Here is a 25,274-nt window from a genome sequence, read left to right as displayed (position 1 = left end):
ATTTGGTCTTAGGTCTTCCACATTTGAGTTCAACGATTAAGAGTACAATTAACAATGTGGGAATCTCCAGATACAAGATTGTGTCTTGGAACACAATCCAAAGCTGCCATTCCCTCCCTAGGCTGTTGGTTCACTCTTCCACAACTGGTCGGCTGCTAGGGAACTTCTCGTAGCCTGAGAACTCCTAATGTCTAACACACCAAGGGCTGGGTGCATAGGCGAATTTATGTATAAATTTTTAGTGGTGCCAAAAGGCAGTTCCAAAATACATACCAGAAATATTTGCCCTTAAGGTATATATAACAAGATAAATGCATACGTTAAGAAATGTTAGCGCCTTAACACAAAATCTGTCAAACATAAAAGTCAGATTTATCTCTTCTGACAATTCCAAAATCCAACTCCCTCTTCCTTCCTGGGTCTTTCCTTTCCTGGAGTCCATATTCCAGCTACTGAAACTACTTCCCTGGGAATAAACGATAGAGCAGCAAACTACTATTTGCTATTTGCAAGTGAGCACATCTGGCACAGCTGGTGTGCAGGAATGTTTTCCATAAGCAGACCCTGGGTTACATCCCCTGACCAGCTCAGGCCTCTGGGGATTGTGTGTCTGGTACACAGCACATGGGCACTCCACAAAAGTCACAGTCCTGGGTGTAAAAGTAAGGGCAGAACCACAGAGGTGTCGGGTCCTTGGATCTGGGTGTTCTCTTGGCTGCAGAGACAATACCCAGGGTGAGAACAGAGACGCAGACCAAACAACTCATCAGCCCTGTGTCTTCTGCGTTCGTCTCTCTGGGGCCGTGAGTTTTCAGAATTACCCCTGGCCAGTGCCACCTCTGCTTTGACACAGATTACAAAGCTTGGCTTTTAAGCCTCAGGCTTTGGTCAGGGAGTAGGAGGGAAGGCTTAGCTTCTACCTCATAAGACCCACCCTGGTCTAGCCTGGGGATGAGGAGTGGTCAGTAAACCAGCCCCACTTCCTTGTGGTTCTCTCGCCTCTTCACCCCACTCACGCTCACGCTGCTATCTGCCTAACTCCTCTTCACCCTCCATCTGCCTAAGCGAGGCATTTAGACCAGAAGCAACCTCACCAGAGAGCCCTCCCTAATGGCATGCACCCTCAGCACTGACTTCTCCGTGGTACCCTGCTTGAGCTGCCCCTTGCTCTTGCTGTCAGATGAAACCTCCTATGTGCTGAGGGACCACTTGCTAAACATCAGCTTTTCCAGCTAAGACTAAAATCTCTCTGGGTGTGGTAACTGGTAACTAGTCTGTCACAGTCTCCACATAGCAAGTGTCTTGAAAAGTCATAGCCTGACCTAAAAGCCCCCTCACAGAATGGCTGCTCATTAGGGAGGCCTTGGTTGGCATGTGGAGACGAGGCTGTGAGTGTATGTACAGTCCACAGATAGGTAAAGGCCAGGTCACTGGGTGACAGCCTGAGCAACAGCTCGCTCTGTGTCACCAGTCTTCTTTCTAGAAGTCTGAAGTTAAGAGAATGTATAGGTAGAGCATATCTAGATGATACATATTATGGCCATGACCCCAATTTTAAAAACCCAAGGACTGAATCTCCGATGTGCTCTGCTGGCCCCCCTCGACACAGGCCACAAGTTACCGACGGAGAAACTGAGAATGGCCTCAGGTGACTCCAAGACGAAAGGCTCTCGGCAGCATGAGCCAGCTGTGCCCTGGACTGCAGGGACACACATTTCCCCTCTGCTTGCTGGCTGTTAACTCTCAGAGATTACAAGTGCAGCTGTGAGAACCAGCTCGTCTTGAGCACAACCATATTCTGGTTCCTGGGAGTCATCTAGTGACTCCGAGTTCAGGGGTAGTTCTCGAGGCCACAGCACTTAGACTTGCCACACTCAGTGAGGGAGGGCATCAGTGAGCAACTCTTACCTTGTGTGGTAGCAGAGGGGCTGGGAAAGCCGAAGCACAGCTGTGCCTGCTGGAAACCGCCCAGCTCCATGAGATCTCAGACATGCCCCGGAATCCACACTTCACGGCAAGTGCGGACGGAGGAGCTTCTTAGCAGCCTCTCTGCTCCTGCCTCAGTTATGGCTGGGGGGCTTTCCTTTCTCTCTTTTGTTTCTGCACAAACCTCCCATGCCCATGTGACACTTCCTGAGAAGGCAGTAACTCTGTACTGTAAATAGCCAGCATCCTTCTAACATCCCCGATCCACGGACACTCCTTGCAAAAATGTCCTTCATGCCCTGCCTGTTGTGCTTAGATAAATGTTTATGAGGTAAGGACGTATGCAGAGTTCCTTCTCAACACTTGTCAAATACAGGAATAGATTAATAGGCTATAAACATTCTTCTGGCATTGTTTTAAAAAGCTGAGTCTTATGCGGAAGTCACCGAGTGGCATCCCTGAGGTTATGGAAGAAACAACTCCAGAAAACGTTTCTGTCACTATGGCAAAGGAGAAAAGCAGAGGGAGAGGACGAAGGTCTTGTAGTACTTGCGCTTGTCTCTCACAAATGCACATCAACATGTTTTTGTTACCCACAGGCACATCCCACAGAAAGAGGCTTCATCCAGGGTCCTGTACTAACCCTGGCGTGATGTATGCTGGGGTCTCTTACTGCTCCTGCATTTAGCAGCCTGAGGGGCCACAGGGCTTCAAAGGGATGGCTTCCAGGGTTCATTATTTGCACCTATCAAAGGCCCCTTGCACTGGTCCCCCAAGACCACCACTGAGGTAGGCATTCCAAGTTACTTAAAGAAATCGAACCACAAACTTGCCACTCGTGGTTTAAGATAAAGACGAAAACGGTTTTTAAATTTCTGAGCAGGACTCCTAGGAGTTAAGATTAAGCCCAAAATATTCTACCCGCAGGAAGTCTGGAGTGGGGAGGATTTACACCCCTACTTCTCAGCTCAAGTTTACAGTAAGCTGGTAGCAGGCTAAGGCTGCCTCCCCGGTAGAAGGTAGACACATGAGTAGATACAGGCCCTGTCCCCAGGAGCCTGCTCTAAACCTCCATGTTTCCACCAAACACACACCACAGGCGAGTCAGTGTGAGGGTCTGCATACATGCTACCTATGCGACTGATGCTCAGCTTCTAGGAGAGCACCCATCTTCCACAGAGAGGCTGCCTTTCTCTCAAAAAATCTAGACATGCCTTTCCTCTGGAAAAGCTCAGGCTGTCCCTTTAAACCAGTATAAGTGTGCAAAAGCCTACACCTAGCTACACGTTAGCAGCTAATGGCATCTCAGAAGAGCTAACGAGTGCTTTGAGGCCTGTCAGATGTGGAAATGATCCCAACCAACCGTTCTATCAGCCTGAGCATGTACCGGAAACTAGTCCATGTGAAAATTTTCCAGCAGTACCACCCAGGGAGGGAAGACCAGGGTGACAGCCAGCTGGAGGGACAGTGAGAGTGTACTGAGGAGACAAACGCAAAGATAGATTGGTAAACCAGAATAAGAACTCTGCCTCAGTGATGTACCCAGAAAATTAGAGTAGGCAGGAACCTTGCAGTAAAGACAGAATGGCCAGTAAAGGAAAACCCCAGGCTATCAAGGCTAGACATGGCTCTTCCTGGCTGATGGTAACTTAGCTCAAATGGATGCTAAACTGAAACAGTTGATTTGGGCTAAAGGCACAAAGAGTCACTAAGGTAGAGTCCAGTCCATCCCCTGTTGATGTGACAGTGTAGAGATACTGATGGTCACAATGTCAAGATCTAATTCTGCTGTGTTCAAACGCTCAGACACAGGGCGACAGCCTGAACTGCAAAGTGTTGGGGCAGAGCTATGACAGTGCTTTACGCTTCGACCACAACATGGACAGTGACCTTGTGGACAAGTATGTCTGCGGCCAATTGGGATGACAACCTTGCATGTCCGTCAAACCATGTCCATGCTTAGAGCAGGGAGAACTTTTACATCCACCCTTGTCTCCAAGTCCTCAGTGTAGGACTTGATAAATGCCCTTTAAAAAGGGTTTCCTAGATCCTCTCCTGCAGAAGCACGTTTGTAAAATCAAATGCCCTGTTTTAGGAATGCAGTGCGCTGGAGAGGTGGCTCAGCCATGAAGAGCACTGACTACTCCTCCAAAGGTCCTGAGTTCAATTCCCAAAAACCACATGGTGGTTCACAACCATCTGTACTGGGATCCGATGCCCTCTTCTGGTGTGTCTGAAGACAGCTACAGTGTGCTCACACACATAAAACAAACAAACAAACAAACAAATAAATCTTTTTTAAAAAGGAATACAGTAAGATACTTTAGAGAGGAAAGTAGGGAAAAGAGTTTCATGTAATTTAGTGTGGAGAGGAGGGAAAAGAATATGGGAGAAATGTGGAAAGAAGGGAGGCTCCTTCCAAGAACAGTCATGTAGACTCCAAAACTAAGAAAGAAAGAAAGAAAGAAAGAAAGAAAGAAAGAAAGAAAGAAAGAAAGGAAGGAAGGAAGGAAGGAAGGAAGGAAGGAAGGAAGAAAGAAAGAAAGAAAGAAAGAAAGAAAGAAAGAAAGAAAGACACAGTGATGGTTTGTATATACTTGGCCCGGGGACTGGCACTATTAGGAGGTGTGCCGCTGTGGGTGTGGGCTTTATGATCCTCATCCTAGCTGCCTAGAAGCCAGTATCCTCCTAGAAGCCTTCAGATGAAGATGTAGAACTCTCAGCTCCTCCTGCACCATGCCTGCCTGAACGTCACCATGTTCCTGCCTTGATGATAATGGACTGAACCTTTGAACCTGTAAGCCAGCCCCAATTAAATATTGTCCTTATAAGAGTTGCCTTAGTCATGGTGGTGTCTGTTTAGAGAAGTAAAAAACAAACTAAGACAGTCATGCAAACTAAATTTTAATTTTAAAATTAAATTTAGAAAGGAGAATAGTTGCCATTATTTGTTATGGATATTTAATACCTGGATTACATTTTTTAAGAAGTCATACCTGAAATGCAAATCAAAACAACACTGAGATTCCACTTCACTCCAGTCAGAATGGCTAAGATCAAAAACTCAGGTGACAGCAGATGTTGGCGAGGATGTGGAGAAAGGGGAACACTCCTCCATTGTTGGTGGGATTGCAAGCTTGTACAACCACTCTGGAAATCAGTCTGGCAGTTCCTCAGAAAATTGGACATAGTACTACCGGAGGATCCCGCAATACCTCTCCTGGGCATATATCCAGAAGATGTCCCAACCGGTAAGAAGGACACATGCTCCACTATGTTCATAGCAGCCTTGTTTATAATAGCCAGAAGCTGGAAAGAACCCAGATGCCCCTCAACAGAGGAATGGATACAGAAAATGTGGTACATTTACACAATGGAATACTACTCAGCTATTAAAAAAATGAATTTATGAAATTCCTAGGCAAATGGATGGACCTGGAGGGTATCATCCTGAGTGAAGTAACCCAATCACAAAGGAACTCGCACAATATGTACTCACTGATAAGCGGATAATAGCCCAGAAACTTAGGATACCCAAGATATAAGATACAACTTGCCAAACGCATGAAATTCAAGAAGAACGAAGACCAAAGTGTGGACACTTTACCCTTTCTTAGAAATGGGAACAAAACACCCATAGAAGGAGTTACAGAGACAAAATTTGGAGCTGTGACGAAAGGATGGACCATCTAGTGACTGCCATATGCAGGGATCCACCCCATAATCAGCTTCCAAATGCTGACACCATTGCATACACTAGCAAGATTTCGCTGAAAGGACCCAGTTATAGCTCTCTCTTGTGAGACTATGCCGGGGCCTAGCAAACACAGAAGTGGATGATCACAGTCAGCTATTGGATGGGTCACACGGCCCCTAATGGAGGAGCTAGAGAAATTACCCAAGGAGCTATAGGGAACTGCAACCCTATAGGTGGAACAACATTATGAACTAACCAGTACCCGGGAGCTCTTGTCTTTAGCTGCATATGTATCAAAAGATGGCCTAGTCGGCCATCACTGCAAAGAGAGGCCCATTGGACTTGCAAACTTTATATGCCCCAGTACAGGGGAACGCCAGGGCCAAAAAGGGGGAGTGGGTGGGTAGGGGATTGGGGGGGTGGGTATGGGGGACCTTTGGGATAGCATTGAAAATGTAAATGAGGAAAATACCTAATAAAAAAAAAAAGAAGTCATACCTGGGCTGGGTGGTGGCTCAGTGGGCAAGATGCTTGCCATTTGAGCACGGGGAACTGAGCTGAGATTTCCAGCACAGCCCTGTAATCTTAGCTCTGACCTCCACAAATACACACCTATCTACACAGGTAAAAGGGTGGGGGGGAAGCCTCATCTCCACTTTCAGTCCATTAAAGCCCTGAGAAGCTCTGAAAGTAGAACGTCCCACCCTGTCTTGTTGAGTATTCCCTAGGAACAAAACTCTTTCACTTGTTAAAAGGGTTTGAAAAGACAGGATTGACAGATCAGAAACAAAGAAAACCAAAATTCATGCAAATCTTCTCAGAATGAGTTGAAATCATTTTTCCCCCCAGAAAAGCTGGGAACCACCTTTCTCTGCACATGGTGGCACATGGTGGCACGTGGTGCCTACAACCCCTACATTCGAAACTGAAAGTCCTGAGGTCACTGTAGGGTAGGTCCATTAGGCCAGTGTGGGTTCTACTGCAAGACCCAGTGCCAAAAAGGGAAGGATGGAGGAGGGGAGAGAAAGAGAATGAAAGAAAGCGGTTTCTTAAAACATCTGATCATAAAGTCGTCTAGAAATGTTACTTTTGAGAATTAATTTATAAAATGATGCTATTATTCACACCTCTTTGACTCAATGTCTGGCTTATAGGCAACACTGGGACCTGATTAGCAGGCATTATACGGTGCCTTAGGGTGGATCAGAATTGAGAGCACGCTGTAAATAAAGAAGACAGGTGATCATTCTGCAAGGCTGACGAGGACGCAGACAGCAGTTCCTGTGGGGGGAGGTAAGAAACACCTTCCAGAAGGGATCCATTCTGGTTCCTACTTGGAGGTACAGAGTCTGTCACTGCCAGCAGGCCCAGCAGCAAGCATGGCCTACACTGTGAAGGTGGCCAAGCAGAGCAGGCCAGACTCCAGACACCCACTGTTGCAGCTAGGCCCCAGCCTCCCAAGCATTCCGAGATAATGCCACCGGCTGAGGAGCAAGTGCCCAGAGAGCCTGTCAGAGACATTTCCCATCAGACCACGGGAGCCTGGTCACAGGAGCACGCTGATACAAACTGTTCCCAGAGCAAAGGTCCCGATTCTCACTCAGTAAGTGTTTATTCGGTGTTTCCGCAGAGCATGCACATCTGCAGTTGATGCCCCGGCATGTAGCCCCACAGCCAACTTTACGAGAGGCCTCTGATGCCATCTAAGCCTCACAAGAGGATGAGCTGACAAATTAAACATGATTGAGGCCGGAGGCTATGTCAAAGGAAACTCTGGCTTCAATAGTGGCCACTAATGTCAAAATGGGACAGCAAATACCAGAGGTCCCAGAGGAAAAGACAATAGTCTGGGTTTAGATACGAGGAACCACGGTTGTCTATGGACACTTTTAGTATGCTGTGGGGAATATAAATCTGCAGCTCAGCAGGAAACAGAGCTAAGAGGGATATCCGTGAATCATCCTCACTGCACAGCTGGAGAGTTAAGTGGGGCTCAACCAGGAGGACCTGGATATGGAAGCTTGCATCGGCCCCATGAGCACGGGGAGCTCAGAAGCCAGACAGCCTGATGGGTTCCACAAAGAGCTCTGAGATCAAAGGCAGACCCTGCCTCAAAAAACCTGGAGGAAGAAGCTACTGAAAAAGAAAAAAAAAAAAAAACAGCAGAAAAAAATCACATACCTGCACAGGCCAGTGTGCCAACATGAGTGTCAGTCAGCAGGTGCGTGTACACACACACAAACACACATACATATATACATGCACAAACATACACACATATGCATGCACATACATACACATATACACACACTCACGCATACATATATACATACACACACTCAAACATTCATACATATACACACATAAACATATGCACTCAAACACACACTCACACACATACATACACATACACACACACTCACATACATATGCACACACTTACACACACTGGCTGGTTCTGTGTCACCTTGACACAAGCTAGAGTCATCAGAGAGGAGGGAGCCTCCGTTGAGGAAATGCCTCCATGAGACCCACCCAGCTGTCAGCCATTTTCTCAATTAGTGATCGATCTTGTCCTAATCTCCTCTATGATGGATTGTGATCCGGAAGTGTAAGCCAAATTAACCCTTTCCTCCCCAATGTGCTTCTTGGTGATGGTGCTTTTGTCTAAGCAAAAGAAACCCTAACAATAACAACAACAATAAACAACAACAAAGTAGTTATTCCTACTTTTTGGAATTAAAGAATATAAGAGATATGCCAGTATGTTCTTTTCTTTCTACACATACACACACACACATTTGTCAACAGAGTATACTAAGCACACATGCAAACATATATATCTACACAAATACAATATTACCCATGTGTGTCTTTTGAAGGTAGTAAATATGGACAGGTCAACTGATTTGAAACATGCACAGCCTTTCCAGCCTGCTTTCTAGATTTATAAAATGATAATTATCATCTAGCTTATAGGTTCCATTAGATTTACAAATAATGCATGAAATGTATAGAAATGGCTCAAAACCACAGCTACAGTAATGAGACAAATGAAGACCTGCAATGTGTATGTTCATGTGTGTATGCATGTATACATGTATGTATGCACACATGACCCCCCCCCCCCAACTTGGAGATTCAGGGTGTTCAAACAGAAGGATCTAGACATTGTGATTCCAGTAAATAGATTAATAGGCATCTCTCAGCTGCAGTCCTTGGCGGAAGCCCCTCCCTCCTCCCAGGAATCCTTCAAACAACGGTCTCTAAGCTTCTCCTGGGGGCTCAGTATTTACAGCCTGATTGTCTAGTACAGTTTTCAAGGAGGTGACCCCCAAGAGCAAATCACTCCTGAGCGCAGAGCTGCTGAGCCTCCTTACCGCACAGAGGACCAGGAAGCAGAAGACCCTCAAGGAGCTCTGGTCCACCTTCTCAGCTTTACGCCTAAGAACCAATGAGACCGAGGCCTGTGGGACCCTGCCACGGTCTGGTGAGGCACAGTGAAATGACATGGAGATAATCTTTAAGAGAACAGATACCTAAGAAACAAATTCTCTCTAAGCCCTTGCACCAAGCCTATTCAGATCTCATAACTGAAAATACCACCTATGGCTGCTGGCTCTGGCAGGTGTGACAGCTGGTGCCGACAAGCTTCGGCCTTGTCTGGTCCTGCAAAGCAGATGTGCCCCACTCAAATGGAAGGATCTCGGCCTTCACCCTCAAACGCACCATGTGATTGCAATCGGCTATCGTTTCTAATTGTCTATTCAAGTCATTCAAAATTAAAGTCCCACATAGGGAGGCTACTTACTGGCTAGAAGCATGTGGGCATTTCCTAGTTCATATTTTATCCTTTGTTTGTAGATTAGAAATTGCAACAAGTAAATCAAGGTTTCTTCACAGCCTGGCAGAACTAACAACTATCCCTCCCCAGCCTTCTTAATAAGAGCATGGATGATGGCTGGGCTTGATTCTTAGCATGCAGGAGGACAAAAACAAAAAAACAAAAAACAAAAAACAAAGGGGTTGGGAAGTAGAGGCAGCTGCTAGAATCGGGCTTGCAATAACAGTTTTTCCAAGGCAGGTCAAAACTCCCTGCAGCATTACGGCTGCCGTGTCAAAGAATTCTCACCATGGTACCTATTGAGATGTCAGGAGGACACTGGAGCCTGTGTGGCTACTGATGGCACTTAGTGACAAGAATGGTTCCATTCCATCAACTCAAACTCCAGGCTGTAGAATATCGTATGTGCAGAAATCCTCTGATAATCCCATCCTTCACCAGCCCGCATCCTGTGGTCACCGGTCAGAGCCAGCAGGGAACGCAGCACCAGTTACAACCACACACCGCACAGCCTCAAGGATCACAGCAGACTTTACTCAGTAAGTGAGGGGTGGGGTCGGGGGGAGGAGCAAGATGACAGTGTGGGCCTGGGTGGACACCCCACTTCTCACTTTGCTAACACAGCTCTGGCATAGTCCTCTTGTGCCCTCGTCAGCCTCTCCGTGACTAACTAGCTGAGCATACTATGTATCTTGGAACAAAAGGCTTTAGATTAGTTCAAACATCATACAGGGGGGAAAATGCTTTAAAAGGTAAGAAAGACTTTTTAAAAATAATTAAATGCTTTTTATGTTTAAAAAGCTCCTCAGAGGGGAAATACAATGATTCTCGTGAGGATATATTCAGACCTAAGAGAATAATCAGAAATCAATTCAGGCAAAGCAGGGATTTAAAAGACCCTAGATCTCCTGAGCCCCAGATCTGCAACAGTCCGGAAGAAGGCAGCGAGTGTTCTCAGGATGGCACCCTGGCATCTGCTCTCTGGCAACAGCAGAGCAAGCATTGTTCTCAGAATTCCCACCGCCTGTTTGGAGCCATCTGAAGGCCACATAAGAACTAACATAAGGTGTGTGATCTGCTTCACCCAACTCAAAGCTCTCAGGCAAGTAAGTGGCTAAGAGAAAAGCATTTGGGGAGCCCAGAGAGTTGCTCTGCGGTTAAAAGTGTGGCTGCTCTTCCAGACTACCAGAGTTTGGCTCCCAGCTCGCACATTAAACTGCATGCAACTCCACCTCTAGGAGATCCAACACCATCTTCTGACCTCTGAAGTCACCCACATACTTGGGGTGGACACATACACATGTATACACATAAGAGAAAAGTAAAAATAAATGTTTTTTTTAAGACAAAAGGGGCGTTTCAAAAAACAATGAAAGAACAAAACAACAAACTGTTCTTTCTCAGGGGAAGAAAGTACAGATGAACCAAATAGCACACACAGGAATCTTGGGAAAAGGTTGAAGCCGGAGAAAGGAGGGGAGGGAGGGAGAGAGACAGAGTGTGTGTGTTACTGGTGGTAAGACTCTGAATACAGGACACAGAGTTTTCACAGAGAGAGAGAGAGAGAGAGAGAGAGAGAGAGAGCGAGCCATCCATACATTGAGGTCTCAGGAATGACTCCAGAGTATTTAAAATGAAAAATGCTCTCTCCTTCTCTCTCTTTCCTCAATGAAAACAGGAAGCGAAGGCTTCAGCAGAGCAGCAAAGATTAAACTCTGCTCCACAGATCTTCCTTCATTTTACAGTCCACCTGAGTCTCACAGAAAATGTGGAATAGCATATGTGTATGTGTGTGTGTGCATGTGTGTGTGTGTGGTGTATGTGATGAATGTGATGTGTGTGTGTGTGTGTGTGTGGTATGTATGTGGTGTGTATGTGATGTATGTGATATATATATATGTGTGTGTGTGTATGTGTGTGTGGTATATATAATGTATATGTGTGTGTGCATGTGAGTGTGGTATGTATTGTGTGCATGTGTTTGCATGTGTGTGTGTGGTATATGTAGTGTATTGATATATATGTGTGTGCATGTGTGGGTGTGTGGTATATGTGGTGTATGTGATGTATATATGTGTGTGTATGTATGTGGTGTGCATGTATGCATGTATGTGTGTGGTATGTGTGAGTGTGGTATATGCATGGTTGTGAGAGAGTGTGTGTGTAGTGCAGAAGCCATTGGACAACTAGGGATCTGCCAGTCTCCGCCTCCCTGTGCTGGGATTAATGCATTTGCCAGCACATGTGCCCTTTCCCTGGCTTCCTAGGATGAAGCACAGGTTCTCACGCTGGCAGGGCAAGTGCTTTATCGCCTAACGTCTTCTCTCAGCTAGAAGTTTCCACCAACAACACTAAACTAAGAGACTTCAGAGACAAAGACTTACAGGACAGAGAATGGAGTTGGAAAAAAGTTACTTTGTGAAACAGTTTGCAAAACAGACCAGAAAACCTGTTAACTAAATAGACAGCAAGAAATAGCACTGCAGGGGAAAATCGGCTGTTCGTGGTGGTGAACCACTTTCCAAGGCACTACTAACATGAAGTGCTTTTCCAAGGCACTGCGAGCCACTAGAAACTGAAAGGAGCATAAGGAAGAAGTCACTGCCTGTGCAAAGACCTTTATGGGAGTTTCTTCATCCTGTGAGAAAGTGCTGGACTTCACATGCCTAACTTCAACTGCCTAACGTACACTCAGAGCTAGAGAGAAAGAAGAGGCAGGGGATAGAGAGTAACCAGTAGATCGGTGTGCAAATAACTGGAAACAGGCTACCAGTCTGGGTGTTACAGGAAGCTATCAAGGACCTTAGCACCAAAGAGACCATCAACAGAAACGCACGCCTCTCTGGAGAGCTGCAGCACAAAGTTCTCCTCAGAAACTGCAGCCATGTGGGGACTTGATGAGAACTATGTTACATGCGGCTCAGGGTGGGAAGCTGAAAGCAAGAGAAAGGAGACTGTCTGGAAACCACCCCCCACAGCCATGTCCCGTGCAACCCCAGCAGGAGAGGCATCAAGAAAGGATGGGAAAATGAGCTGACCAGAGCTTGCTTGATTTGCTAAGATAAGCTGTCAATCTGTACATCCAAGGAGCTTGGGAAATGGGGGAAAATGCAAAGAAAATACAAGCAAAACCTAAGATTGTTGGAAAATAAAGAGAAGCAGACGTCTGAAGGCAGCAGGTGTGTTGTCGCTCACAGCAGGTCCATGGTGAGCTGACTAGCTGTGGCCACCCATCTCCACTGTCTACATACTGTATGGGAGTCTCCTGGGAAATGAAGACACCTGACTGCATCTCTAGTACTATTCCTAGACAGGGGGATCCCCTACCCTGAATATGGGAGACACCACCACCACCCTCATGTCCAGGAGCTTGGACAGACTAAAAGTGGGCAAAGGGCACAGAGCCAATGCCTCAGAATAACGCAGGGAGACTAATGAGCAGGGGAACGGGCATGTTTAAAATATTGGGAAATAAAACCCCAGTCAAAGCCAAACTATCCTAATATAAGTGAAGGCAAAGTGGAATAAACTGCATACAACATTCTAAACTCAACCAAAGCGAAAAGGGGAAAAGCAAGCATAAGTTAGACAATATCGAAATTAAGACTGTTCCTTTTGCAGAAGCGACTTTGTATGAATGAAAAGACAGGCTACGGATTTGGTAAACTTACCTGCAAGCCACATATGCAAGGAAGGACCTGAATCCAAGATATACCACGAACTTAAAAACAAACAAACAAACAAACAAACAAAAATTCTCAGAAAACAAATGACAACTAGTGTATGATCAAGACTTGAAAGAGATGGGTCCCCCAAATTACATATAGGAGCACACAAAGGTCACAGGAAACAGGAAAATCAATGCCACCACAAAAGGTCACTACAGGGATCAGAACTGGTAACCTGGGACGAATACTTAGCAAGCAAGAAGAGCTGCCAGCCCTCTCAGACTCTGTGAGTAGAGATTGGAAACAATGTTACTCACAAAGAAAGGAAAATTGACTATCATCAAGATTAGGATGAGAGTATCTAGCTCGGTTCTAGCCAGCACCATCCCATGCTGGAAACAACCTGCAGTTCTTCGGTGCTGGACGGAGAGTGGACATGCTACTGGGCAATCAGAGACAAATGCTTACATGTGAGCCGGCCTGGATGGCACTCTATGGTATCACACGCAATGAGAGCAGCCGGGCTTATAGCCAGGCTCAGAAGAGGGGTCGACTAGATGGTGGGACAGTTTCTGAGGCAAGATCCAGATTGCTCACTGGAAATGCTCTGGCCCATAGAATGTCCCCAGCTTCCTGTCTCTGCCTCAGACCAAAAGCCAGTTGGATTAGTGAGGAGGTTTGTTAGCTGGTTAGACAGGATGGGTCCTTTGGTTGAATACATGCTCGTTCATTTGAGTAGGAGGAAAGCTTCCTCTTCAGGTGCAAAGGAGCTGACTGGTGATTTCACTGATGAATGGGCATCTCGTAACTGGGTGAGATCAGGACGAATCAGGAGCCTAGTGACCCCAAAGCATCACCACCCTATACAACCATCTGATTGCCAGCTGCTCCCAAAAGCTTCCCCTAATTGAAATACAAATGAATGTAAAGATGGAGAAACTTAAAAGACTGTCTCTTAAATCACAGAATGTTCTAGAAAAGTTATCAATATAGTAACTACGAATCAAATTTATTTTCCTAACCATCTTTTATGATAAAAATACATTCGTGTTCTGGAAGTATTCTGGAAAGACAAAAAAAAAATCTAAAGCTAAATATTTAGAGAATATTCACAGAATAACAAGCATAATTAGGCAGCTGTGCTCACTAAGGGCTTCTCCGAGGAACCCAAACCTCAGGAGGCATGTCTTCCTGGTGCGAACAGCAGAATGTCTTAGCAGTCATCCAGATGGTTAGAAGTGCCCTCTGGATGCAGCCAGGAGTAGCATTTGCAACTTTACAGCGGACCTTTAGACCTTTGTGGCTGCAGGAACACATCTATAATAACAAGAAGCTTAGTAAAGCAAGCAGGAAGCCAGCAGCTCTGTTGCTGGTGGTCACCGAGCATCCCGGACTCTACGTGGACATGTGCGCCGTCCTGTGATGGGAGACAGAAAAGCGGGTCTGTCTACACCAGGATCACTAGAGATGGGTGAGTGAGATCAATAGCTCAACACAGTCAGCTACAGTAGACACTCAGCTCCGTGGCACATTTGTAACTCATCCCAAAGGACAAGCAGTCGCATCACCCACTCGCCAACCCTTCCCGACATAAACAGCTCTTCTGCAGATGTTACAGACTGATGTGAACTCTTGAGGGAGGAGAAGAAAGGGAACAGCAGCGTTAGTTCAGGATACAGTTCAGTATCCACAAAGGTGTGTCTGCTATACTAGCAAGCAGCCATTAAGCACCTGAGTACCTACCTCTGCCTGTTCAGCATGCTTGGGCATCCTGAGAGAGAGAAGATTAAGGCACCTGCTTTCTCAACGGCTCACCTCTCCTTTTAAGTAACCAGTAGAAGGCAACACACCGGGGTGGGGGGGGGTGCAATTATTTCTGCTTTTCAGTCAAGAAAGCAAGGATTCTGAGGTTAAATTACTCCATAGTATATGGTAGGCAATTGATCCTTTAGATGGACACAGGACAGAAGTCCTGAATGCTACACTCTGTGAACTGTGAACGAGGGAAGTGCAATTGTTCCCTGCTTACAAGTCATGGCACCTATAAAGATAATTCTCTTCCCAGCATTTAATCCTCCTCTTCCCCACCGGCCTCCTTTCCTCCCCCTCCCCCACCTATATTCCTCTCTGTCCTCCTCTCTTTCCTGTGCCTCCCGTTTCTTTATTCTATGGGTCAGACGACTAAGCACAGAATACAAATGTTCTGCAAGATTAAGTAATTTCGTACGTGTCCAAGAGCTTAAATGCAGTCGGCCAGCCTTGATTAGCCTTGGTAGTTTTACAAAGATGTAGGTTGTAGGTTGAAACATGGAGGAATAGACCTTTCCCTCCAAACAACACAAGCTGGACTATGGAAAGCACACGGTGATCACGCATAGGGTCTCCCCTACAACTGCTGGCAGACTGCTCAACCCTTACTTTCACTGGAGGTGATGCAGGCTAGCCCAGAGGGGTGCCATCTGTGGTAGTTAACAGGTAAGAGACTCCTCCAAGCCAGCAAATCTCATAAGCACCGTGAACCAGGTGCTAAGCTACGCTACATATGAAGTGATACACAGCCCTTGCCACCTTCACCAAACCTGTGGGGAGAACACAGGGTGTGCAGGAAGAGCTAGCCTTTGAACTGGGTCTAGAAGACCCATGAGAGATGGGCAAGAAGAGAGATGGCCTCTGACAAGGGCAAAAGAAAGGGCCAAGGCCTGGAGATGAGGGTCAGGAAACACTCACAGGAGACCTCTCTCTGAGTCACAGCAAAGCCTCCGGAGGAGAAGCTTCTAGAGATGAAAGCAGTGAGCAAAACTCCGACAGGCCTTTGGAGTGCCGGGCTGCTCAGTCCTCGAAGCAGAGCATGGCTGCCACAAGACAGTCATGTGAAAAGACAACTGCCAAAGCTGGTTCCAGAGTAAAACATGGTCAGTAGCATGTGCCACCCCCACACTTGGGGACAGGATGGAGTGGGCAGAACACATCCCGAGTGCTGGAGAAACCTTTGTCATCTACTACAGTCGATCCCAAATAATACCTCCAAGACAGGTACTGCACGGCTCAGAAATGCATTTTAAATCTATGAAAAGCCATGCAGACAGCTAATATACACACTCAAGCATCTACACAACAGGATATGTACTGTTCAGGTCAATACTAGTCAAGGACACACTCGTGGAGAGAAAAAGGACAGGGACAAAGAATAAATACGGCTGAATTCCACTCGTGAAACACAGGCGGGTCTCTAGGAAGTCTGGAGCAACAGGGGAAAGACATATGTAACTTCTTCCAAAAGCAAGACTTTCTAACCTCTACCAGAGAAGAGAGCTACAACGCTACTTAGCATGGCTTTCTTAAACAGTTGCATATTAATAGGTATAATTACACACAGGGTTGTGAAAAACATCACTGAACAAATATGTTCCAAGATCCAGCAACACTTTCTGGGAAGAATAAAAAGCAAACAAACAACAAAACAAAACAAAACAAGCACCTTTTTCTGACATCCGTGGGCTGAATCCACTAAAGCCATTAGCGACAGCAAAGTGTTGGGTGCCTGAAAACTGGTCACACCCAAGGAGTGATAGGCTTCCTACACAAAAGACACAGTGGATCTTGAAAGTAATGACACAAATGTAAGATGAAAAACATCTCACTACATAATTTAATATTAATTACAAATTAAAATTGTTTTTGAAAGTTTTAATAATGTAATAATATAAAATATAACAATGGTATAATTATTCATATAAATTGTTGCTAATAGATTGTTAAATCTATTGTTAAAATTTTTACACACTAAAAAAAAACTTTATCATCATTGACTCTTCTCTCTTTCTTTTTGAGACAGGGGCACACAGCCCTTGAACTCCTGACCCTTCAGGGGCCAGGAATGACAGGGGTGCACACCTCACCCAGCTCATTTCACATTTCATCACTACTGGACAGTACTGTTGTAGAAAACATCCCCCAGGGAGCACCCTTTCTCTTTAGATTATGCATGGTCAACTAACTGCCCACACGGCTGACACACTTGGTCCTGTGTTCCATGTGGAGAAATTCCATGCATTTTTCTTTCCTTTCCTTTTCTTTTCTTTTCTCTTTTCTTTTCTTTTTCCTCTCCTCTCCTCTCTTCTCTTTTCTTCTTACTTTCTTCTTCTTCTTTCTTCTTTCTTTCCTCCTCCTCCTCCTCCTCCTCCTCCTCCTCCTCCTCCTCCTCCTCCTCCTCCTCCTTCTTCTTCTTCTTCTTCTTCTTCTTCTTCTTCTTCTTCTTCTTCTTCGGCAAGAGCACCATGGGACTGCGAGACAACTGAGTGAACAGAGTCCAGGTGCACCTACTTGCTTCTGTGCTGATGTCCTTGCTGTGTCTCCAATCTCTGTAAAGTGAATGTTCTGTCCCTAAGAATGCCATATGTTAAACCCTAATTTTCTGGGATGATATCACAAGGGAGCCTTTAGGAGTGACTGGGATGGTATCACAAGGGAGCCTTTGGGAGTGACTGGATTTTGAAGGTATAGCTCTCATGGACAGGACTCATGAAAGATGTCCCACAGAGCTGCCCTGCATCTTCATGTATAAGGAAACAAGAAGGCAGCTTCTTTGAACCAAGCAGGTCTTCACAGGGCATGGACTCTGCTGGGGAAGCTTTGCCCTTGGACTTCCCGGCTCCAGAATACAAGAAAGGTTTGTTCATCAGCCACTGAGTCCAAGGCTATTCTGTTACAGCTGCTCCAATGAGCTAAGTCTGGCCAAATGGTACAGGCTAAGCAAACACCACTCTAGACTATGCATAGGAAAATTTACAAATGCTCCCCTAAAGCTCTATGGAGTACATTACCTCGTGGGAGTATATCAAAACCCTAAAGACACATAGGGTGGTCACTCTAATCCCCTTTTCTGATGCAAGTCCTTACACAGTTCTTCATCACAGAGCAACTGCCCAAGAATGCAAAGCAATCATTGGTGGAGCCCAGGTTTGAGTCTAGCCTCGACACATTGTAGGCACATCAAGGCAGGGTTTCAGAATAAGCAATTACTCTTCTTTCCTGTGGCTGACATAACAAGTTACCACAGGCTACTCAGCTAAAAACAATGGAAGTCATTGTCTCTCTGTGCCTGGGCTCTGAGGGGAATTCAGTTTGTTTGTTTGTTGTTGTTTGGGTTTTTGTTTTGTGTGTTTTGTTTTTCGAGACAGGGTTTCTCTGTATAGCCTCTGTAACTCACTCTGTAGACCAGGCTGGCCTCGAACTCAGAAATCTGCCTGCCTCTGCCTCTGCCTCCCGAATGCTGGGATTGAAGGCGTGCGCCACCACCGCCTGGCTTGGGAATTCAGTTCTTGATCCCGGGGCAGCAACACTTTGAGTTCTCCTCTGAAGCCCCTGTCTGCCAGCCTCTCCCGTGATCCCGGCTGAAGATCTGTGACCCTAGATGAATACACCTGGCTACAACTGCCAATGGCATTTTCCAAATAGGGCAGCACTCTCAGATTCTGCCTCCAGGACACAGGCACATTTTTTTGTGGGATGTCCAGCCTGCTCCATTCTCAGGCTCTGTCCTTCACTTCCTAGCCTCAGGCTTTCTTTTCCTTAAGAACAGTTGCTTTTTAAAGCCACATTACATATGGTGATTAATAACACTTTGGTGTCGGGCTGAGGCCGCCTTCTCTCTCGGGTTAATACTTCAGCTCTCTGGGCTTACTTTCCAAACTGAATGATGTGTAGACAGCCCAGCCAGTCAAATCCAGGCGCCTACCAGCGAGTCTGTGCTTTAGTAAGACGTCTCCTTGTCATAAGACAGTGTGACAAGAAGCTTGCTGTAAAGACAGAATGAAACCCATAAGCAATCTCAAGGGGAGTTTACTCAGGATGTAGCCGGTTTTTATTTAAAAAAAAAAGAACCTTTAACTTGTACACAAAGCCAGCAAACCCTCTAGCTGTTACAAGTTCAGTGACAATACTAAGCCCCAGAGGAGGGGTTTCTTCTGAGGAGGTGGAGGCAGAAGGGTCTGACCAATCCCAGGCCTCATAATCAACTGCCACCTGATCACCAGGACAGACCTCCACCTGATCACCAGCACAGACCTCCACTCTGGGGGGCTTCTTTCCTCTGGCACTGCCAGCAGACATACCTCTGGCATCGCTGCAAAGATGAAAACACACTCATGCCCTGCCATCAGCTGTGCCTTCTGCCTACATCATCATTTCTGTTTGCAAAAGCTCTGAACCGCCAAACTGACCTCTGCTTTCCAGAGGCACCAACTACCTCTCTACGCCCAGGGTTCCTCTTCACACCTCTGGGACACGCCCTTCAGTTAGGAAGAAGCATCCTTGCTCCCTTCAGACTCTTTGGCACTGCCCTAGCTGGGGCCCTGCACTGATTTCAAACACCAAAGGATGCTCACATCCTAGTTACCTTTCTCAACGTGTAGGTACTTGAGGTTGGGGGCAGGGTCATTAACACGCAGAAGGATGGGAAAGCAACCCTGCAGACATCTGTACGAAGCACATTCACTTTTTGCTGTTTGAGTCAAAGGAAACAATAGAAAACCAAAAAAAAAAAAAAAAAAGTTTTGTTTTCTGGAGAGGAAAACAACTATGAAGCAGGAAAAACTTTTGAGGATGGGCTATACATAAATGAGTCACTTCTAAGAAAGGGAAGCTGGGAGGAGTTGGAGCAGTGGAGTTTAACCTCGGACTGGCTTTAAGAAAGGAGAGGTCAGGTGTGGTGGCATGTGCTTTTAATGCCAGCACTCAGGAAACAGAGGTCTGTGGAGTTCAAGGACAGCCTGGTCTATATAGCTAGTTCCAGGGCAGCCAGGGATCCATGGTGATACCTTATCTCTAAAAGGGCGATTAGCTTTTCAAGGGCCACATTTAGAAAACACCGAGACTAGATAGAAGACCTGCCCTCCCCACACGCCTCACCTTAGCCACATCACCTCTTCAAAGGCCATGTCTCCGGCAAGTTCCGTGCTAAAGGAATGGGTACCAGGGCGTCATCGACATGTGAATCTCCAAGGAACACAATTTAGCTAGTCCTCCCTTTTCTGAAAATCACTGAAAGGACACTATGAACTTCTTTTTCTAAATTAGGACTGTGGTGTGCAAGGCTGCACGCATGTCTGCAAATGTGGGTAGGCTCGTGAGGGTGTGAAGCGTGTGGATTTGTGTGTGTGTAGACATGGGTGCATGCATGTGGAGGCCAGACTTTCACTCTTGAACTGAGAACTTGCCGAGTCTGATAGCTGGATGGTCCCTCGTCTCTGCCTCTCAGGTTCAGAATACGATAGGATAGCATGCTTGCTCAGTGCTCTTAGGGGTGTTGGGGATCTGAATGTTAGTTCTCATAGGAATCACTGTCCCCTCTGAGCCACCTCCCGGACCTCCAGAACAACCTTTTGAGCAACTTGAAAATGAGTCTGTGGGTCTGAGGTGCACCAAGCGCAGTCTGATTCTGATCACGCAAATGTGAGACTTCAGGGCTCTTACTGCCTGAAGACAGTAAGACGGTAAGACAGGCACTCAGAAAAAAATGATGGGGAAAGCAGAGTCAGAATCCACAGACTCAGGGCAGCTCACGTGACAGCATCCCCTGTGTTTCCACATAGCATCTACCTAAGGCCAGCACACCATATTGTGTTAGCATCTCTAAGAATATGGCATTTTCAAAAAATAACATTTTCAAATATAACTTGACTCTAGAAAATGACTTGCTATTGTTGTTGTTGGTTTGCTTATTAAGAGAGTCCCCTACATAGCTGACTGGCCTCAAACTCAGGATCCTTCTGCCTCGGTCTCCCAACCATTAGGACTGCAGGCAGGTGCCACCATGCTCAACTCCATTTTCTGTAATAATGCTAGTTAGCTGGCATCCATCACAACAGAACGGCATCTGCAAGGCCTGCTGAGAGTATCAATGTGCACGAGCACACAGCACATTGGTTCCTTAAACACCCAGTTGGATCTGTCTCCACTATCATAACCTTTAAAAGCAGAAACTGGTCCCATCCATCTTCTCACTCCAAAGCGCGGACGTCTTCAGTAAGTCACATCCCTGCTCTGAATCGGCAAACAGAGCCACCGCTCCCACTAGAAACACTGGCTTCTTGGGACACATGTCTGCCGACCAATGATCACATGTGCTCTAGATATAGAGCACATGCATATATGATCACATGCATCTAGATATAGATGACCATGAAACTACAGCAAGGGTTTAGTCCCAGGTTACAAGAATATTTAAATGACTAAGCAAGCCTGCAAGCACAGAATGCAAATGTGGTAACGAGGAACTTCAACACCACCACAAGCAGGAATCATCAGTGCTCCAAGATGGAATGAATGAAGGACTGAAGGAATGAAACCATGACCTTGTCACTTCCAGAAACTTCATTACTGGTCTCTGCTAAGGCACGCTTGTGACAGTGGGTTCACCAAGCAGAGAGCTTCATCGTGAATGGAGATGTGTCTGTCACTTGAAAAGTGTCATTAAGGCACCCAAGTCATTTAAGTCCAAAGGAAGGGATCTGTAAACTTTCCGCTTTGCTCTCTAAGCCAAGCACACATACACAAATGATATTTTCTAATCCAGGTCTTTGTCAATGCATATGCAGACACAGGGTCGGCAAGCACCATGACATTCTGTTAGCAACCCTAGGAACTCGAAGCCCATCACTAGAACAAACAAACAAACAAAACCAAAAAGCCTTTCTATGCCCAATATCCAGTAGATCTGCTAGGGACAGCAGGGAATGGGCAGAGTAGTTGACATAGGACGTGAGGTCTCCTCTCGGTGTATTCTTGGAGAAACGGGGCTGTATTTTGTGACTGTGGATATAGCACACAGTCATGACAGACTACTTGGAGTTTCCACCCTCCTCTCCTGACAGAGGCGATCCACTTTGAATCCTTCCCTCAGAGGTCCTCTGCTGCTGCCACACATCCCACCCTCCACCACAGAGAGCAACACATTCCCTATCAACAGTGAGTCCAACTCTCCTGGTCACCAGGAACTCCAATAAATGGAATCCAAGTATCAGAGCAGTGCACACTGCAGCCATGTTCAAAGGACGCACCGAGACCTCTGAGAACTAAGCTCTAGCCTATGAATCAAGAGATTTAAGCACAAACAGGACATTTCCACTCCCTTCACAGTCACCCATCACCTCTGAAATTCTGGCTCCAACTTAACGCCCAGGAAAAGGGCAAACCCAGTCTCCTGGCACTACCTCACTGTGCAGTACCGGGCCTGAAATTCTGAGTGTGAAGACAGATGACTGGGCATCGCTACCTTAATTACTGGACACTCTCAGGGGTCGAAAGCAGCTGAAGCAATTACCGGTGTGGGCCAGCTGGTCCCTCCCTTCACCAATCTCAGAAAACTTGAGGGGCTGTTTATTTTAATGAGAACTCACAAACCACCCTTTTCATCAGATTAAATCAGTTACACACGCGTACACACAACGTGAGCCTTCCAAGTGGCAAGAGGAAAAAAGAATCAAAGGATGTGTACTGGATGGGGGTGTATCTTTGCTAACAGGATTCCTGCCAAATAATTCATAAATAACACTAAAGAGTTTAAACAGACGGGGATCTTGCCTGGTCAAGGGGGGGAAAAAAAAGGAAAGCCCCAAAAGAGCTGCTTTTGGGACAGTCTTCTCACTGCTCTGGCCCAACCTTTAGGATGGAAGCCAAACAGCTACTTATCAGCCCTTTGACATCAGGGGAGGGCTGTGTGCGTCAGCAGGCCAGGAGGGACCCTGCAGATGGCGTTGGGGGGTGGGGAGGGCACGTGCTTCTTATCTTATCAGCTGATGATGTCTGCCACTTCAACAATTGCTGAGAGCGCCCTGTGGGAAGGAAGGTGTGTGCGTGCAGGGATGTGGGCCAAAGCTATGCGCCCAGCAGCTTAGTAAATCCAGCTGTCTGTCCAGTATGGCACATTCATTATGGTGAGAGTCCCAGCCCCTCTATGCTGGTCTTAAGAGAGCGTTTGCTTAAGGAGTGACCTGGGCTGTGTATAGCAGCTGCTGCCTCATCAGTGCTTGCAGGAATTTCATTTAGGAGAGTTCAAAGGAAGCTACGTGTGACGTATGTTAGCTTCACCGAAGAGGCTCTTCCGGGATGGAAACACAAACTGCTTTTAAAACTCTGCTGTTGTGGATACCTCTAATGACAAGGGAAGGGGCGGGGTCATATTGGGTCAGATGGGGTTCAAACAGTCATATCATTCAAGCCAGCAGTACGGAAGTCTAAGAAAGTTTCCTGAAAGGGGGGTCTAAACAAAAAACTATGTGAACAAAACATTTTTTAAAATTTCCTTGTTTTAAAAGTGACTTTTAATGGATCTGTTTTGGGAGAAAGTAGGGCGTGGGAAGGTCTCAGAGCTAAGCAAGTACTCTGCCACTGAGCCATGTCCCACCCCCCCTCCCCTTTTTTTCCTTCCACTCTTTATTTTGAGATAAGGTCTTGCCAAGCTTCCAGGGATAGCCCTGAACTTCTCTGGAAACCAGGCAGGCCTTGAACTTGTGATCCTCCTGCCTTAGCCCCGAAGTTGCTAGGCTTACAGGGCTTCTGCCACCAGGCCAACTCTACAGCACACTTGAAATATTTAAAGAAGTGGCTCGTTCGTTCGTTAAACCAGAATGGATGCAGCAAACACAGGGGCATTGAGGTAAACTCGGATCACTTATCTCACACTGTGCTCTACATACAGATAATAAAAAAGGCAGTTCCGCTTTTATACCACCATTCACAACCATCTCTGCGTGTCCTACCCCACACCCTCATGGGTCTCTGGCCATTCTGATATCTCACTGAGCCTATTATAGGTTATTCCTTCAAATGTACTTGTTAAGACAAATACTGATAACTCTGCGCCCTGATACATTGTATCCTTACTCTGCCCTTCGCCCCTTCTTTCAGCACTATTGAGTCTCTGGTCTCTATAATTCACCTTCCACCTTTTCCCTTGTGTCTCTATGATCTGAATCAACTTTACCTGCCTAGGTTTCAAAGCCTCTGTGATGTTGCAGAGGCCTTGACGTAAGTACAACCCAGCCATTTAGTCCTCCTCACTAACACTTCAAAAAACTAGTCTGAGAGAAGCATGGCCCTGCCAGCTCCTCCACTCCCCAGGGACCACTCCCTACCCTGATCCCTGTCCCACTGCTCCTGAGCCTTCAGACACATCATTATCCCCTGACACATGACCTTCTGTTTCCTGAGAACGGCGCTCCGGTTTTTCCACTTCAACATTTCTCTGATTTCTCTGAACCTCTACCCACTTTTCGTCTCTCTCCTAACTCGGCTCATTCCCTCGGAGTTTGACCCCTTCCTCTGCCTTGCTTGCACACTCATTACTGGCTCTGTATTTCATGTCTTCACACTTTCTTTCTTGCCTGCTCCAAGTCGCTTAACGTTTTCATGGGTCCTCCATGAGGATTGACAAGCTGACTCCCTTCAGACCTAGAAGACCTACCACATTTGTTGTTGTTGTTGTTGTTGCTTTTTCATTTACGGCCAACGTCAAGCCTTTTCTGGCACTTACTTTGATACGTATACATGGTACAGATAATTAATCCGAATTAATTCCTTAGTCACCACACTATGATTCCAGCCCCCATGACTCTGTACTGAAATGGCTCATTTTTGAAGGAAGCGAATCTCTCCCAATTTCTAAGATTCATAGCAGCCTGACAGTCATTCTCCATCCGTCCCTGTTGGCTGCAGCAGAGTCACACAGTTGGTATTCCCACCCAACTTCCTTCTCTCTTGACGCTCCTGCAGTCAAAATCAGCAAAGAAGATGTATCTAACCAAACCACTCCTAAAACAAACACACTCTTCAGCAGGCCAATGGTGCCGGGAGGGGGCGGGGGGACAGGGGGACAAGAGGAGAGAATGAAACAAGTTGAAGAAGTAGAAATCTGCAAACTTTTAAACAAAAGCTAAGCTTTCCAGAGAAACACCGAGTCATGCCCAGTGAGCCCCTGCCAGAGATACTACCTTGTGTCAAAACAATGTATTATTTGAATGAGACATGTTTTAGCAAACTAATACTTTGCACCCTGCGTACCTGAGTCTACCTTCCCAGCTTCCTCTGCTGGCGTATGTCCTCTCCTCGCCTGTTAAGTGTGAAGACCTCTCCTTCCTAT

The 25,274-nt window shown here is 46.3% G+C and overlaps 1 protein-coding gene across 11 annotated transcripts in view; it reads right to left on the bottom strand.

Annotated features, from left to right (window-relative positions):
- Pde10a (phosphodiesterase 10A) overlaps positions 1-25,274 on the bottom strand; it is a 461,462-nt gene that overhangs the window by 91,291 nt on the left and 344,897 nt on the right. Inside the window, exon 1 of one of the 11 annotated variants that reach the window (XM_006523320.4) lies at positions 1,909-4,452. The exons of the other annotated variants lie outside the window; for them this stretch is intronic. Coding sequence (XP_006523383.1) covers positions 1,909-1,978 — 70 coding nt within the window. The 5' untranslated portion in view covers positions 1,979-4,452. Of the gene's footprint in view, positions 1-1,908; positions 4,453-25,274 lie in introns of those variants that run through there. 11 annotated transcript variants of the gene reach the window in all.

This window comes from Mus musculus, chromosome 17 (genome assembly GCF_000001635.26).
Source record: "Mus musculus strain C57BL/6J chromosome 17, GRCm38.p6 C57BL/6J".
In the NCBI taxonomy this organism is placed as follows: Eukaryota; Metazoa; Chordata; class Mammalia; order Rodentia; family Muridae; genus Mus; species Mus musculus.
This window is presented reverse-complemented; position numbering and strand designations above follow the sequence as displayed.